This window comes from Xenopus laevis, chromosome 5S (assembly GCF_017654675.1).
Source record: "Xenopus laevis strain J_2021 chromosome 5S, Xenopus_laevis_v10.1, whole genome shotgun sequence".
In the NCBI taxonomy this organism is placed as follows: domain Eukaryota; kingdom Metazoa; phylum Chordata; class Amphibia; order Anura; family Pipidae; genus Xenopus; species Xenopus laevis.
Window position 1 is genome coordinate 139,589,467 of NC_054380.1, and position 17,883 is coordinate 139,607,349.

A 17,883-nucleotide genomic window follows, 5' to 3' on the forward strand; every position below is an offset into this window, starting at 1 on the left:
GTTTGCAATTTCCAGCTCAATGTCTTTTTCTAGTTTACTTTTCTCTTTCTAAGCGAGTCCATAGCTTTTAAAGCTGCAACAATCCGTGTGGAATCAACACAAGAATCAATGTCTTTACTCTCTGCAGTAACACAGTCTCCATGTATTTGCACAGCACCCTTTGCCCCTACCTTAACTCTGGGCTCCTCTGCACAGTCCAAGGCCCCCTCAGCCATTTGCACAGCAAGGCTTCCACAGGCACAATCCGCAGCATTCTCTGCAGCCACTTCCGCATCACGTGTTCCCTTCTCCGGGTCTCTCTCCCAGCATGCACTGCTAGCCTTGCAATGCTTTAGGGACTCACTGGTAAGCGCCGCACTCACATCACAGGTCTGCTCTGTCTCACCTGCCGCCATTACTGCCGCCTTCTCCACACCAACACTGAAAGTCCCGCTCCTCTCATGGGTCTCAGATTCTCCACTGTCGCCCACCAACGCTGTCTCAGAGGAAACTTCCGCAGGGACATCAGTAACAGGCATCAAACTGTTAGGGGCATTCTGAGAGGTTCGGAGCCAGATAAAAGTAAAGGGGGCATGCTTAAAGGGATACTTGTGCTTGTTTGTGAAACATCCATATCAGACAATAAAACTGGAGTTCTTTCCAAATCATCTGACATGGCTTGAGAGTTGTTTCCATCAGTTCCTCTTCCACACTACTTTCACTGTCTCTCTTGTATTCCACCTTATTCCTGCTGCTTTTAGCTTTGCTTGTACTTTTCTCCCACCTCCATTTTTCTGTCTCAATCCTTTCCTCTTTCTGCAACTACTTTTCTTTCTTCACACGGGAGAAACTCTTCTTTCCATTTTATAAAAAAGTAGGAAAGGGCTGGAAATAAGTTCCCAAAAACAGGGAAAAAGCTGCCCCCAGACCCTTAGAGGGCCAGGGGAAATTGCACCACACCAGGAGCTCCACAAAAACACGTCTGCTTCACTTTGTGGATCAGATAGGAGTCTGGACAGCCACTGGGACAGATAATGTTCTGTTATACAGATAGCTAGAACTCTCAGCTTGCCATCATAAGCAGGACAGGACTGCTGCCTTACAATGGGGATCAAGATAGGATCCTTGTGCAGCCACTGGGACAGAATGCTCTGTTATAGCAGATAGCTCAGAATCATCAGCTGCCATAAAGGCAGGACAGGACTGGCTTGCCCTTACAATGGGGATCACGATAAGGATTCTGTGCAGCCCACTGGGACAGAATGTTACTGTTATAGCAGATAGATAGAAATGCACCTTCACATTTAAAGCAGGACAGGAGTGGGTGCGGGGGGGGGGCTTACAATGGGATCAGATAGGATCTGTGCATCACTGGGACAGAATGTTCTGTTATACAGATAGCTAGAATCTCAGTGCCATAAAGCAGGGGGACAGACTGGGCTCTGGTGACAATGGGTATTCAGATAGGATCTGTGCAGTCACTGGGACAGAATTTTCGTTATACAGATAGCAAAATCTCAGCTGCCATAAGCAGGACAGGACTGCTGCTTACAATGGGATCAGATAGGATCTGTGCAGTCACTGGGACAGAATGTTCTGTTATACAGATAGCTAGATCTCAGCTGCCATTAAAGCAGGACAGGACTGTTGCTTACAATGGGGATAGATAGGATCTGTGCAGCATGGGACAGAATCTGTTATACAGATAGCTAGAATCTCAGCTGCCATAAAGCAGGACAGGACTGCTGCTTACAATGGGGATCACTCCATTGTTTGTTAATGAGTCCCCCTGACATGAGTTTCCCCTGTAAGTGGAAACATCTTATATTGTGTATTTGCACCAAATGTTTGTAAGTATATATTTGTATTACTTCTACAGACTAGAAATGACATGAAGACACTTTATTGTAGCACATATAACTGATATGGTTCTCTGTTAATGTTAACAATCCCAGAAGTTCCAGGTTTTTTTTCCCACTTTTTTGGTTCCTGCTAATTAGTTGGTCAGACGGATGCTAAGAAAGAATGATAAATTAAATTTGGGCTTCTAAATGTAGGAGAATTCTGTGATTAACGTGTGTTCTGCCCACGCGAGCGGCACGGCATCTGCCCACTGAGTCTTTGGAAGAGAAATAAATGCAGAATATTTTCAGATCCCTCTTCACATGAGATATTGAGCGAGAAACAACATTGTGGCACCAGGGTTTTAAAACAATTGCACTTCATAATTTGACCAAAATGTTCTTTGTTAAGCCAACAGCTTTGTTTAAATGTGCATTTTACTGGAGGGTGTCAGACGTGATTGATGGGGTTATATAATTTATAGCACTTCCACTATTGTTGTACTGCATTTGTCAGCAATGTGTCTCCTTTCTATACCCAGCAGTCCCACTCCCTTCCCAGAGACTATTATCCACTGTTACTATAGACACCATCTCTCCCTACTATACCTGCTATCCCACAGTCACACCCCTTCCGCAGACTATTATCCACTGTTACTATAGGCACCATCTTCCCTACTATACTGCTATCCCACAGTCAAACTCCCTTCCAGAGACTATTATCCACTGTTACTATAGGACGTCTCTCCTACTATACCTGCTATCCCACAGTGCACACTCCCTTCCCAGAAGACATTAATCCACTTGTTCTATAGGCACCATCTTCCCTACTATACTGCTTCTCACAGGTCCACTCCCTTCCCAGAGACTATTATCCACTGTTACTATAGACAACGATGCTCTCCCTACTATACCTGCTATCCCACAGTCACACTCCCTTCCAGACTATTATCCACTGTTCTTCAAAGACCCCATCTCTCCCTACTATAACTGTTTCCCGTCAACTCCTTCCAGAGACTATTATCACTGTTACTATAGACAAACACCATCTTTCGCTATTACTGCATATGCAGTCAACTCCCTCAGAGAACCTATTATCAACTGTTCTCATAAGAACCATCTCTCCCTACTATAACTGCTATCCCACAGTCACACTCCTCAGAGAACTAATTATCCCACTGTTACTATAGGCACGCCATCTCTCCTCCCTCCATCATACTGCTATTCCCCACAGTAGCACTCCTTTACAGAGACTATTAATCATGATATATATAGAGATCTCTCCCTAATAATACTGCTATCAAGTTCCACACTCCTTACCGCAGAGACTATTATCCCTGTTACTATTAGACACCATCTCTCCCTACTATACTGCTATCCCAGTCACAACTGCCTTCCCAGAGACTATCTATTAGTTTATAGGATCTCCCTACTATACTGCTATCACAAGTACACTCCCTTCCAGAGACTATTATCCACTCAGTCTACTCATAGACCACTCTCCCTACTATAGCCTGCTATACACAGTCACACTCCTTCCAGAGACTATATCTCAACTGTTACTATAGACAACCATCTCTCCATACTGACTGCTATCCAGATCACACTCCTTAGAGACTATTATCCACTGTTACTATAGGACCCATCTCTCCTACTATACCTGCTATCCACAGTCACACTCCTTCCCAGGACTATTATCCACTTGTTACTATAGGCCGCATCTCTCTACTATACCTGCTATCGTCCACAGTCACACTTCACTTCACGAGACTATTCCACTGTTACTATAGGCACGATCTCTCCCTACTATACCTGCTATCCAACAGTCTCATCCCTTCCAGAGACTATTATCACTGTTTACTATAGGCACCATCTCTCCCTACTATTGCTGGCTATACCACAGTCACACTCCCTTCCCAGAGACTATTATCCACTGTTACTATGGCAACATCTCTCGCCTACTTATAGCTGCTATCCCACAGGTCACACTCCCTTCCAGAGACTATTATCCACTCGTTACTATAGCACCATCCTCTCCTATATACCTGCTATCACAGTCAACTCCTTGCGCAGCGACTATTATCCACTGTTCTATCGAACACCATCTCTACCTACTATACCTGCTATCACAGTCACACTCCCTCCCGGGACTATTAATCCACTGTTACTATAGACACCATCTCTCCCTACTATACCTGCTATCCCACAGTCACACTCCCTTCCCAGAGACTATTATCCACTGTTACTATAGGCACCATCTCTCGCCTACTATACCTGCTATCCCACAGTCACACTCCCTTCCCAGAGACTATTATCCACTGTTACTATGGCACCATCTTCCCTACTATACCTGCCTATCCACAGTCACACTCCCTTCCCAGAGACTATTATCCACTGTTACTATAGACACATCTCTCCTACTATACCTGCTATCCCACAGTCACACTCCCTTCCCAGAGACTATTATCCACTGTTACTATAGACACCATCTCTCCCTACTATACCTGCTAATCCCACAGTCCACACTCCCTTCCCAGAGACTATTATCCACTGTTACTATAGGCACCATCTCTCCCTACTATACCTGCTATCCCACAGTCACACCTCCCTTCCCAGAGACTATTATCCCACTGTTACTATAGGCACCATCTCTCCCTACTATACCTGCATCCACAGTCACACTCCCTTCCCAGAGACTATTATCCACTGTTACTATAGGCACCATCTCTCCCTACTATACCTGCTATCCCACAGTCACACTCCCTTCCCAGAGACTATTATCCACTGTTACTATAGGCCACCATCTCTCCCTACTTATACCTGCTATCCCACAGTCACACTCCCTTCCCAGAGACTATTATCCACTGTTACTATAGGCACCATCTCTCCCTACCTATAACCTGCTATCCCACAGTCACACTCCCTTCCCAGAGACTATTATCCACTGTTACTATAGGCACCATCTCTCCCTACTATACCTGCTATCCCACAGTCACACTCCCTTCCCAGAGGACTATTATCCACTGTTACTATAGACACCATCTCTCCCTACTATACCTGCTATCCCACAGTCACACTCCCTTCCCAGAGACTATATCCACTGTTACTATAGGCCACCATCTCTCCCTACTATACCTTGCTATCCCACAGTCACACTCCCTTCCCAGAGACTATTATCCACTGTTACTATAGGCACCATCTCTCCGCTAGCTTGATTTAGCCTGCTATCGCCAAGTCACACGTCCTGTTCCCAGGACTGTACTTATCCACTGTTATATAGGCGCCACTCTCTCCTATATACTGTCCTTATCGCAGAGTAACCCTCCCTTCCCAGAAACTAGTTTATCCACTGTTACTATAGCCACCTATCTCTCCTACTATACCTGCTATCCACAGTCACACTCCCTTCCAGAGGACTATTATCACATGTTTATAGTACCATCTCTCCCTACTATACCTGCTATCCACAGTCATAACACTCCTTCCAGAGACTATTATCCCACTGTTACTATAGGCACCATCTCTCCCTACTTATACTGCTATCCCAAAGTCACTACTCTTCCCAGAGACTATATCCACTGTTACTATAGGCACACATCTCTCGCCTACTATACCTGCTTCCCACAGTCACACTCCCTTCCAGAGACTATTTATCCACTGTTACTATAGGTCATCTTCCCTACTATACCTGCTATCCCACAGTCACACTCTTCCCAGAGACTATTATCACTGTTACTATAGGCACCTCTCTCCTACTATCTGCTTATCCCACAAGTCAACTCCTTGCCCAGATACTATTGATCCCATTGTTATTCTATAGGCACCATCTCTCCCTACTATACCTGCTTATCAAAGTTCAACTCCCTTCCCAGAGACCTATTATCCACTGTTACTATAGGCCCATCTCTCCTACTATACCTGCTATCCCACAGTCACACTCCCTTCCCAGAGACTATTATCCACTGTTACTATAGCACCATCTCTCCCTACTATACCTGCTAGTCCGAAGTCACACTCCTTCCGCAGAGACTATTTATCCACTGTTACTATAGGTGCACCACTGCTCTCCCTACTATACCTGCTTCCATCCACTCACACTCCCTTCCCAGAGACTATTATCACTGTTTACTATAGGCACCATCTCTCGCCTACTATAACCTGCTAATCCCACAGTCACAACTCCCTTCCCAGAGAACTATTATCCACTGTTACTATAGACCATACATTTGTACCTAACTATACCTGCTTATCCACAGTCACACATCCCTTCCAGAGGACTATTATCCCACTGTTACTATAGGCACATCTCTCCTACTATGCCTGCTTATCGCACGTCACCTCCTTACCCAGAACTATTTCCACTTGTTACTAATAGGTAACCATCTCTCCTTACTATAACTGCTATCCCCACAGTCACCTCCTTCCCAGAGACTTTTATCCCACTGTTCTATGGCACCATCTCTCCGCCTACTATTACCCTGCTATCCCAAAGTCACACTCCTTCCCAGAAGACTATTTCCACTGTTACTATAGGCACCATCTCTCCCTACTATACCTGCTATCCCACAGTCACACTCCCTTCCCAGAGACTATTATCCGCTGTTACTATAGGCACCATCTCTCCCTACTATACCTGCTATCCCCACAGTCACACTCCTTCCCAGAGACTATTATCCCACTGTTACTATTAGGCACCATCTCTCCCTACTATACCTGCTATCCCACAGTCACACTCCCTTCCCAGAGACTATTATCCACTGTTACTATAGGCACCATCTCTCCCTACTATACCTGCTATCCCACAGTCACACTCCCTTCCCAGAGACTATTATCCACTGTTACTATAGGCACCATCTCTCCCTACTATACCTGCTATCCCACAGTCAACACTCCCTCCCAGAGGACTATTATCCACTGTTACTATAGACACCATCTCTCCCTACTATACCTGCTATCCCACAGTCACACTCCCTTCCCAGAGACTATATCCACTGTTACTATAGGCCACCATCTCTCCCTACTATACCTGCTATCCCACAGTCACACTCCCTTCCCAGAAACTATTATCCACTGTTACTATAGGCCATCTCTCCCTACTATACCTGCTTATCCCACAGTCACACTCCTTCCCAGAGATATTATCCAACTGTTACTATGGCACCATCTCTCCTACTATACCTGCTATCCCAAAGTCACACTCCCTTCCAGAGACTATTATCCACTGTTCTATAGGCACCATCTTCTCCCTACTATATACCTGCTATCCCACAGTCACACTCCCTTCCCAAGACTATTATCCGCTGTTACTATAGGCACCATCTCTCCCTACTATACCTGCTATCCCACAGTCACACTCCTTCCAGAGACTATTATCCACTGTTACATATAGGCACCATCTCTCCCTACTATACCTGCTATCCCACAGTCACACTCCCTTCCCAGAGACTATTATCCCACTGTTACTATAGAACCATCTCTCCCTACTATACCTGCTATCCCACAGTCACACTCCCTTCCAGAGACTATTATCCACTGTTACTATAGACACATCTCTCCCTACTATACCTGCTATCCCACAGTCACACTCCCTTCCCAGAGACTATTATCCACTGTTACTATAGACACCATCTCTCCCTACTATACCTGCTATCCCACAGTCACACTCCCTTCCCAGAGCTTATTATCAGCACCTTAAAATTACTTATCTTCTGGAGTCTCTAATAGTTTCCGTGGGAGAAAAGTAAAGTTTAGTTAGAATCTGGATAACTACTGTAAATATAAATAAACATTTCCTGTTTAACTTAAGGTATTTCTCAACGTTATTGTAACAAAAAGGATCAGTGTAATGAATGTGATAATTAAAATAGCACTTGCTATGTTGCCATATTGAGGAAGTGGACAATAGATGTATCAGCAAGTCTTCACGTGTGAGAAGCGAAATCTAAATATAAGAGAGTAAGGCCGTACAACTGTAGAAGCGAATGGGGAGGAGGAAGCAAATAAAGAGTCAGAAGGAGGTCTGTCACTGTATCTTGTGCCAGAATGGTTTATATATGGTTTATATATGGTTTATATATAGCAAAGGGTCCCTTGTTTGTACAGACAGAGCCCCAGATGAGTGTTCTATTGTATAAAGCATGGGGATGTTGTTGGGGATACTACTGATTTACTGTGGGTTAGAATAGAATTTCTCATGACGGAAGGGGAGCCCCTGCAAGAAATGACTTATAAAGGCTGGGATTTGCTATGTTTTATTTTATATGCTAAAGACAGAACAGAACCAGCTACCTTAAGACAACTTATAATAACCGATAATATTACTTTTTTTATATTGATAGTGCAGAACATTCTGATATCTCTACATATAGCATATCCTAAAATATCTAAGTGAGATAGCCCAACCAAGAAATTGGTTGGATGCTCCAAGGGTGTAATCTTACTCAACTGTACGTTTGTACTTCACAGATAAGTAATGTGCTGCTCATAGTCTCCTGATTGGTGGTCCCAGGATGTCGCTGGACCATGCCAACCGAGCCAAGGGTGGCACATTTAACCGGCCAGATGGACCAGTGGAGGCACCCGCAGAAGTGGAGATCAGTAAGGAAGAGACGAGAATCCTGAAAGTTTGCTTTCACAGTAACAGCTCCAACCTGGTCAAGAACTTTAAGCTGGTGAAATGCAGCATCTACACGGATATACAGGTGAGCTATATTATATATATAGCATATAGGCCTGCTTCTATTCTCAGAAATCAATCAAGTCTAGGTCAAGCAATGGCATCTGGATCTCATAATACTATGCTCCTGGTTGTTTACTCTGCTGTGGAAAGTCAGGAACTGGATATTACTTGAGATAAAAGACAATGGGGCTCATTTATAAACCCTGGGCAAATTAGCCCATGGGCAGTTACCTATAGCAACCAATCAGTGATCAGCTTTTTAAAGCCAGCTGCAAGTAGAACAATGAATGCTGCTATTTGATTGGTTGCCATGGGTTACTGCACATGGGCAAATTTGCCCAGTGTTGATAAATGACCCCCAATGACTTGTAAAAAAGGATTGAGAAATCACTCCACAGCAGAGAAAAACAAAGAGCTGCTCTTACAGGCACGCAGGTGGCTCTGCCTTCAAGGCCAGGGTACAAGTGACCATGACTGGCTTGAGAACAGAATCCATCCAAGTCCGGGGGCTCACGGAGGAATCTGCATATTCTGGACTGAGCCACATACATTTCATCATCACATCCACTTTTTTTGTTCTGTTCTTCATAGTTCTCCATATCTGATTTGTTCTATTGCAAGCTAAACTTAGATCCTACCTGTTGGAGCACTCGCATAGTATCTGATACAATCCTTGAACTCATGGGACCATATCCCAAACATTAAATATCATACTGCTGGCCTCTAGTTATCGACATGTTAGATATCTAAACTTTCATCTATCTTCTTGTAGGAGTTGGATGTCAGATTTTGACAGATCCAATATATTTTAGGGGGGATTCCAGTTACCAGTGAGCAGGGCAGCCATCAGGGGGGGACGAGGGGAGAGTTGTAGGGGCCTGAGGGTAAGGGGGGCCGGCCATACCACACTTGCTTGATTAGCCGGGCCCCCCATCTTTCTGAGAGCTGCTGACTTCGGGAAGGCATGGACGTTTAAGGGGCCTGGCCACCAATTTTCTCATAATGTGGGGGGGGGGGGGGCCTGGCCGGCCACCAATTTTTTTCTCATGTGGGGTCCTAGCCACCAATATTTATAATGGGGGGGGTGGGGCAGGCCACAAATTTTTTTTATGGGGGGCCCTGACCAACCACCAATATCTTTTTATTTTTTATTAACATGTGGGAACCCAATATTTTTTTTTTTACTGTGTTGTGGGGGGGCCGACCTGTAGGTGGGGCTTGCGGTGGGTGCAGCCCAGGGGGCCCAGGAAATTTTGTCATATGGGGCCCTGCGATTTCTGATGGCGGTCCTGCCAGTGAGGGTCGACTTGTGGGCAGGGGGGCCCTGGCCATTCAGACCTGCACCCGCCTACAGCCCGCGCCGACACCTCATTGTGGTCCCCCCTGGCCCCAATTGCAGCAGGCCACATTGGAGCAAACTGTCATTCAGAATCAGACTCCTTACTCCTACAAGTAGAGACAATGAAGAGAGGAATAGGGAGAGCAAAAATTAAATAGATTATTTCAGAAACGGGTAAACATTTGTAATGGATAATATTTATAAAATTAATTATTTTAGTATGATAAAGCTTGCATTAAATTTAAAATTTCACAATAGTTCCCCTTCAATGCAGATCAAACTACATGATTTGAGAAGCCCAAAGCAACAAAATGAAAAATTAAAGGGGAACTAAATTGGTAAAATTTAGTAGCTGTGCAGCATGTGCTCCCCGGAGAATCAATAGGATAGGATACAAATGATCCACCTTAATGTGACTACCTCGTCTCTGTCACATCACTGGCAATAACATATCCGCTCCCTAAACTCCTTCTGTGCTTTGAGTTGCTGCTCCATCCCTCCAGAGCGCAATATAAAGAACGGACATTGGTGGGATGGAGGTCTCTCTACGCAGAAGGTTTTTAAATGGATGTAGACAGCCAGCTGACAAACAATGGATGCTTGTAAAAGACTGAAACTACAACAGTGTTATAAGCCTATAAAATAAGTAAAGTAGTGCACAACCTACTGGAGAGATGCCATATGTAGGGCTGATTTATAAACAGGCGGCCCTAGTACTAGTACCCACAGCAGTCTAAAAACTGAGACCAGGGAACTATGGAGTTGTATGATATCTTTGTAATGAGATGTAGCTGCTGGTAGGTGGGTGTTCAAGATGCCCCCCATGACTATCTTTGGGATAAAAGAATGAATGGGAGGCAGATGACACAGAGGATGTTATTTATCAGATAAATAGACCCAGCAAGAAGAGGTCTGATTTAAAGGACCCTGCCCACCGTGTTCTAGTTGTAGCCACTTAGCGCTGGTCGACGTTCCCAGCAACGTCGCTTCCTCCCACACTTTCTCGTTTCGCTCAGCCAGTAACGAATGTGAGCAAATCCTTTCATCTCCTTCTCATATTATTGTTCAGTCAACCCAAAGGATCCTCTGCCAATTGCCTTATGATCATATTTTCCTGGGACCATTCCAGCAAGAGCTGCAGTAACATCGAGGATTCTGGCCACACAGTGGAACTTCATTCTATAATGTATGTTTTTAACTTGATTCACTTGTAGAGAACCCTGCTTTTATCTCTGCCATGTAACCGAATTATTAACTATTAATATAAACATCCCTCAATGTGCAAGACCACCTTCCACTCCCACTGAAAGCTGCCTGTTCTAGTCACATAGTCACTTGCTATCACCCTGTAGGTTGTCTGGGTCCCGCCCACTGCTTAAGTCACTGACTCCCTTTCAAAAACCCTTGAAGCTACCAGTAGAGTGTTCTATGCTAGCCCACTGCATGAGTGAGACTCACCTTTAATCTGTTATTTCTGGTATAAAGTGGCATAGGAATAAATTAGTTCAGGTATTCGTTGGCAATGGGCATCTCTGTAAGAGGGAGTTGTAAGTCTAAGTCTGTTACCAAATGTTGTTGGGCTCATCAATGGGAAAGCTTAAAGATGCAGGTGAAGGAAAGATGGGAAAGGAAACTCGAAAAAGAGTTTTTTAACAAAAGAACACAATAATATGCAAAAATAAATATAAAGAGAAAATACAGAAAAAAAGATTGCAGGGAGTAAAAAGAAAAAGCAGAGATAGTAAGGGAAGTCCTTCGGTGTCTGTAGCTTCTATCCTATGTAGCAGACAGTGAGAACTAAGCAGTAGTTGGTCCCATGGAGATTTGAATTTTTTATTGAATCTGTGAATTTGTATTTACTGTGTTGTCATTGACAAGGACAGTGCAGGAATGGGGAGGAGGGGTGCCACCAGATGTAAGGCCCACTAACCACACTTCATTTTCATTCCCCTTCTCTCTTTCTCTCTATACTGACTAACCCCTTTGACTTCTCCTCTCTTATACATTTTCTCATCCCACCTCTTTCTTTTTTGAAGTAGCCTACTGTATATTATGGTGGAGTCTTGCTGCTAGTAAGGATTTTACTCCAACTGGCTGGGTAGACTAGAGATTCCACCAAAGCCCACCTAGGCCCATTGGCATATCTTCTGGTACCCTGACCCAGTCCAACCCTGAACACCAAATGGGCAACTTGGACAATAGACAACATTGTGATAATATTTAGGTTTTATTTTCCTTGCACTCACTCCCTCATTTCCCTTCCTCCTCTCCACTTACCTTGTCTTTATTGTTCAATAAAGAGAAATGAAAAAAATCCAATGGGTCAATTGATTGGGTAGGAGTCCACTGAAGCTTTTGCTGATATCCTGGGCCAGTCCAACACTGAGTGAAGTCATTGGAATGGGATTTCAGTAGAGCATGTTTTTTTATACAGTCTTCTTTTTATATTATTATTTATCTATTTATTTATTTTTAAATATTTAGGTGCCTTATGAAGTGGTGTTTGTTATGCCCCCCCCCCATATAACACAGAAAAAAATGCAGTTATTGTTATATACAGGTCATTTGTTCTTAAAGCTTTGAGTCAATGGGACATCATCAAAAACTGACTTATTGTGTCTCTTTTTTCAGGAGATCATCAGCTCAATATTACTGAGTGGTCGAATAGGGGCAGACATTAATCACATTGAGTGTTATGGTCTACGGCTGAAGCATCTGAAATCTGATGAGATCCATTGGTTGCACCCTGACCTAACTGTAGGAGAAGTCCAGGAGAAGTATGAAGGCCTCCATCTGGAGGCTGAGTGGAGGTAAGGCGCCAACCATGGGCATTACATCTGAGTCATTTAGTTCTTTATTATTGAATGGATAATTCCATGGTTAGTCACAAAATCCTTCAAATCTTTTCACTGAACACGACGATGACTATATGTTTGAAGAAGGTTGGCTAAAACTTTCCACTGAGGACATTGATGCCAGTATGTTTGGAGAAGGTTGGCTTCTGAAGCCAAACAGCACTCATTGTAATGCAAAACAGAACTGTCTAAAGGCTGTCTATTGAAAATTTAAAATAAAGGTCTAAAATTAAAAATGTTATTTGATTTGGGGGCTTAATTATACCCTCCCAACCAAAGAGTAGAATATTTGCAAGGGTTATTTTTCAGTTACAGATGTTTGTATTACATACCTTTCTATGAGGCCCTCCAGCCTCTAATTCAGTCCATGACCTGGTTGCTAGTCACTTGGGTATGGGCTAGGAGAAAAATTATTTTACCCAAGGTCCACATTTGTCAGTGGATGGGTATCCAACGTGATCAGATATGCCCAATCTGATCCAACACTTGGGAGGTGAAATAAGTCAAAGATCCGCTTGTTGTGCAACCTGGTAGATCTTCACTTGAACGACTTGGATTTATACTTGGACCATTAGGAGCTTGGAGTTGACATACATAAGTATTTCTTAAGCCTCTGCAACGAGTACACTACAGCTTCCACAGTCTTCAGGTGGTCTCCTATGCTTTTCTACAAGGCCAATAGTCATATAGGCAGTTGTACCTCTGTAGAACATGAATAGTTAGAACACCAGAGCTTGGATATACTATTGGATTGTATTATGGCTTCTTCTTTTGAAGAGTTTGAGAGAACCTGCTGTTGCCATGCAGATTATTTAAAAGAACATTTGTACCAGATCAGCATGAAATATGCGCTTAGGTGACTCATTTACACCTTCTGGATTGGTATCTTGCGTGTAAATAAAGCAAGTGGCACCACTGTGATAATTCAAACAGTGTTATTTCAGTAAGTGGTTCATGGCGAGGAAGCAAGAGACCTTCACTTGTTAAACCTTGGATGGCTTAATTTAAGCAGTGATACAGAGATGTGAATTAGAGAGAAAAGGGTTTATTAAAGTAATAACATCATCATATTGATTTGGCTTAAAGAGTTTGTTGAAGGGTTCAGTACTAAGAATCTTGTCCATCATTGGGGAAACCATTAAGACTTTCTTAAGCCAAGGGACTCCAGTATTAAATTTCCCTATCCATCACTTGCAATGCAAAAATACAATCTATCCCATTGCAGACATTGTAAATTACCCACTGTCCTTTCAGCACTGAATTACCTGATCTTCTTTGTCCCCTCGCAGGTATGACCTGCGGATACGTTACCTGCCTGAAGACTTCTATGAAAGTTTTAAAAAGGATAAAACTACATTACTATATTTCTATCAACAGGTAACTTTTTTTTTCTTGGTTTTTAATGTAAAATAGGAAATTTATTAATGGATACTGAGCTTTAGCAGGCATGCTTGTGCAATATAATAGCGTGTCTACCCTAGAGGAGAAGGAAAGTGTTTAACGCCTTCAATATCAAGCAGACAAGCCAACACCCAAAATGCCAGATTATTACACTGTAAACCATCGAGCCTATTGGTGGACCGTATACCAATTATAACAAGAGTGCATTCAATCATGGGTTTAATAACTTGTGTTTAATTTTTTAGTCATTTCCCAAGGACCCATGGCCGTCCCTGGCCCCTGGTTATGAAGTCTATATATGTGGAATCTCGTTGCAATATCAATATTAAGTGACTCAGGACTTATTCCTGTTAGTGGTGCTTGCTCTCTCTTCTGTTGCACTGAGAAGTAGTTGGTGTTTTTAGCAGGTAGAAAGGTGCAATGCAGAAGTAGCACCAAATTATAGAGAAGGAGAAGAGGAGAAGGAGAAGAAGGAGGGCAGTCACATTATAAGCAGCAACAGCATTCATACTGTATACAAGATTGGGTTTGCAACTGAATCAGAGCCTGAATGATGTGCAAATCTAGAACATATCCACAAAGTCATGATGGACACCTCCAAAATACATATTCATGGTCTGTGTTTCTTCTAGCTCAGAAATGACTACATGCAACAATACGCAACAAAAGTGAGTGAAGGCATGGCCTTGCAGCTGGGATGCCTGGAACTCAGGTATTGTTATTCTGTTTAATGGCAGAACCACATGTGTATTAATATCTTAATGTATGTGCAAAACATGCAGACTACTAAACCTCTTAAAAGGTTTCCATAGTTGCTCAGATGATTGGAAAACAGTTTTCAAGAATACTCAAGTTCTTATTGTACTAGATACTGTATATCATGAATTGGATAAATGAAAATCTGCATAGACATACTCTATAAGAACTTCTCTTGTTAGTTTGCATGAGATTCTCATATCAACCCCACACCCTCCTCTCCAGTCTTCAATTTAGATGACTCTGGTCTGGCCTCCCACCTCCCCTTATGGAGACATTGTTGGGGTTGTGCACCAGACTGCTCAGCCTCTGAAATAAAATACTGTGTACAATGACCCTATGCAGTTTTCTTTATGGCCCCATTTCAGAAGAAGTTTGTCTGGTCCAGTGCCCACACAATTCCTACAGTATTGATCCCTTTATGTATACAAAGAGAATGCTACAGCAGAAACAATTCCCACCGCTGAGGTTTCTACTCCACCACATGTCTGCAACCATCTCTGCTCCTTGCCCCGGGCAAAGCACGATCCTGATTTAAAGGGTTATAGTTTGCCCTTATGAGGATTATGACAGATACTGATCATCTCCCATTACAGCCATGGAATCTTAAGCTTTTTAATGTAGATGAAGAGGGAAAATCAAGGGTTGGCTATGCCTGCATTGTGCAGCCCTGTGTTATTTCAGATCCCCAATTCATCAGATTATATGTATTTTGTATCCAGGATAACCTGCCCTTTTGTTCTTCCCAGGAGGTTTTATAAAGACATGCCCCAGAACGCTCTTGAGAAGAAATCCAACTTTGAATTTTTAGAGTAAGTAAAGAACCAAAACCATTTTCCTGTACAAAAATTTCAGTTATTTTTTACTTTGTGGGGCATAGAAATCTCCTCCTCTTTCAGCCCTATCAATGAAAACTACAAAGGGGAGCTAAAAATTATGTTTTTGCTGAACGAAAGTCATTGTATGAAAGTTATGTACGAATGTCATGGTTCTGTCATGGTTCTGTCATCTAATATTCTCTGGACCTGACTTTTGATACACTGTAGCAGAAGTCATCGCTTCTGCAAATTATAATTTGTTTGTATATTAGAACGTTGCTAAGAATAGTCATTTCTTGGTGTGTGGTCTGTTATTCTGGTGTGTGGTTTATCCATGGGACTCTCTCCTCACTTTCTGTAAGCGAGTGACTTCCTATCTTTATTGTAAGTGGCCTGATGTACATATCAGCCTGCTCTCTATTTATAGTTGTAAGCTCTCTGGGCCAGTTCCTTTGGTTTGGTATATCCTTTATTGTGCAATTTTTATCATTTTCAGATAGTTGTTTATGAAATATCTACCCAAGGTTAATTTAAGGGTAGGCTGAAGGCATCTCAGGGGCATCTAAAGCATAGGACAATTAAAATATAATGGTTCAAGCCTTTTGGCACTGTAGGCACTGGCTGACTTCTTCTGGAACCAGTTGGTTGCACCAGAGTAATCACATTTAGCAACATTCTACTGGTGGAACCAGCTTACTCCTTCAATATGTCTGGGTCTTGAGTTCAATGCGTTTTAGGCCTAACCGTTCTCCATGTGTTTTTGCAGGAAGGAAGTGGGACTGGATTTATTTTTCCCCAAACAGATGCAGGAGAGTTTGAAGGTGAGAACTTTTTGTATTCCAAAATGTTGTACTTGGCTTTAAATGGCAAAATATAGATTTGAGTGGCCCTATTTGTCGTTGTATGTCCATCAACGACTAAACGGAATCATAGGAATTTACATGTTCAGATATGAGTAAAAGCAAAGAAATAGCGGATGAGATTTTCATGTATTTTAAAAATGTTCTTGTCTTGTCAGATTTTAAACAAGAAAAATGTTGAATCTTTCGCTTTTTGAGCATGCATGTCTTTTTAGAGAGTTGCCCGCAGATAGAGCAATTTGAGAATTCTGGACAATCCTTCAGAGTTCTCGATTAAGTGGAGCGATTGTAAGATTTCCATTCAAACCTGCTGATCATCATTTAGTCTGTCACTTGGGAAAGGACCGAAGGAGAGAGGTCAAGAGTAGACATGTAGATCTGATGATCTACTGAATATGTTCTCCTAGAGAAGTTGTATAGAGGGAGAACAGCAGAGGGCCTAAGACAGAGCCTTGAGGAATTCCAACAGAGAGAGAGTCAATGGGGTATAGGTAATATAAGGACAAACAATTTTAAAGGAACGATTCGAAAGATAAGATGAATGAGCAGTGTAACCAATGTCAACGAGGAGTGGGTGGTCAACTGTGTCAAATGTTGCAGAGAGCTCTAAAAGAACTCTACAATTTAGTTTTCCTCAATTGCAGAAAAAATGCTGCACATTTATGAAAAAATTCAAAAACATGAAAAAAAACCACAACAATAAAATCTCCTTGAAAACTCACATTATTTCAGTCACTTATATAAATGGAACAAGTTTTTGGAGCAAATTTAATTATAACTTGAATTTTGAAAATGTACCTCCCATTCTTTTTTTCAACTGACAAATCTCTAAAATTTGAGTAAGGAAATTTTGAATTTGTGATTTCTTTGGTTGTGTATTTCTGAAATCATGCCAAAAACTTGAGTTTCAATTTTAACTGAGACCCCCTAAATTTTCTATGAGGATAGAACTGTTCCAGTTTATTGGGGGGGGGTAAAAACAGGCATGTCCTACTGGAAGGTGTCGCAGTGAATCAGGCCAGGGCTGTGCAAATCATGTCACATTTTTTTAATCAGAAATGTTGGCAAAAGTTTGCCATCGGCATCACTGATTTACTGCATGCTAGATCCCAGAATCTCATATATCACCCCTATATAGAAAACATTGAATCCAGAAAAAATCTAAATGTTTAATTGCAATTTTGTAAGTTTACATTAATATATAATGTAAAGCATTTTTATTTTCAAATGCATGTTTTTTTATGGGAATTTTACAACAAATAAATATATTCATTCATTAATCAATTCATTCATTAATCAAGCTTCAACAAGTTTCCGTTGAATTTCGATGGAACAATGTTCTCAGTGCTAGACTA

The 17,883-nt window shown here is 42.3% G+C and overlaps 1 protein-coding gene across 4 annotated transcripts in view; it reads left to right on the forward strand.

Annotated features, from left to right (window-relative positions):
- ptk2b.S (protein tyrosine kinase 2 beta S homeolog) overlaps positions 1–17,883 on the forward strand; it is an 80,919-nt gene that overhangs the window by 35,245 nt on the left and 27,791 nt on the right. For all 4 annotated transcript variants that reach the window (XR_005961671.1, XM_041565121.1, XM_018266041.2 and 1 more), the window contains exons 2-7: positions 8,286–8,521; positions 12,470–12,648; positions 13,983–14,070; positions 14,727–14,806; positions 15,600–15,662; positions 16,435–16,489. Coding sequence is in view for 3 of the 4 variants with exons in the window: in XM_041565121.1 (XP_041421055.1) it covers positions 8,330–8,521; positions 12,470–12,648; positions 13,983–14,070; positions 14,727–14,806; positions 15,600–15,662; positions 16,435–16,489 (657 nt within the window). In the remaining variant the exon portion in view is untranslated. The remainder of the gene's footprint in view (positions 1–8,285; positions 8,522–12,469; positions 12,649–13,982; positions 14,071–14,726; positions 14,807–15,599; positions 15,663–16,434; positions 16,490–17,883) is intronic.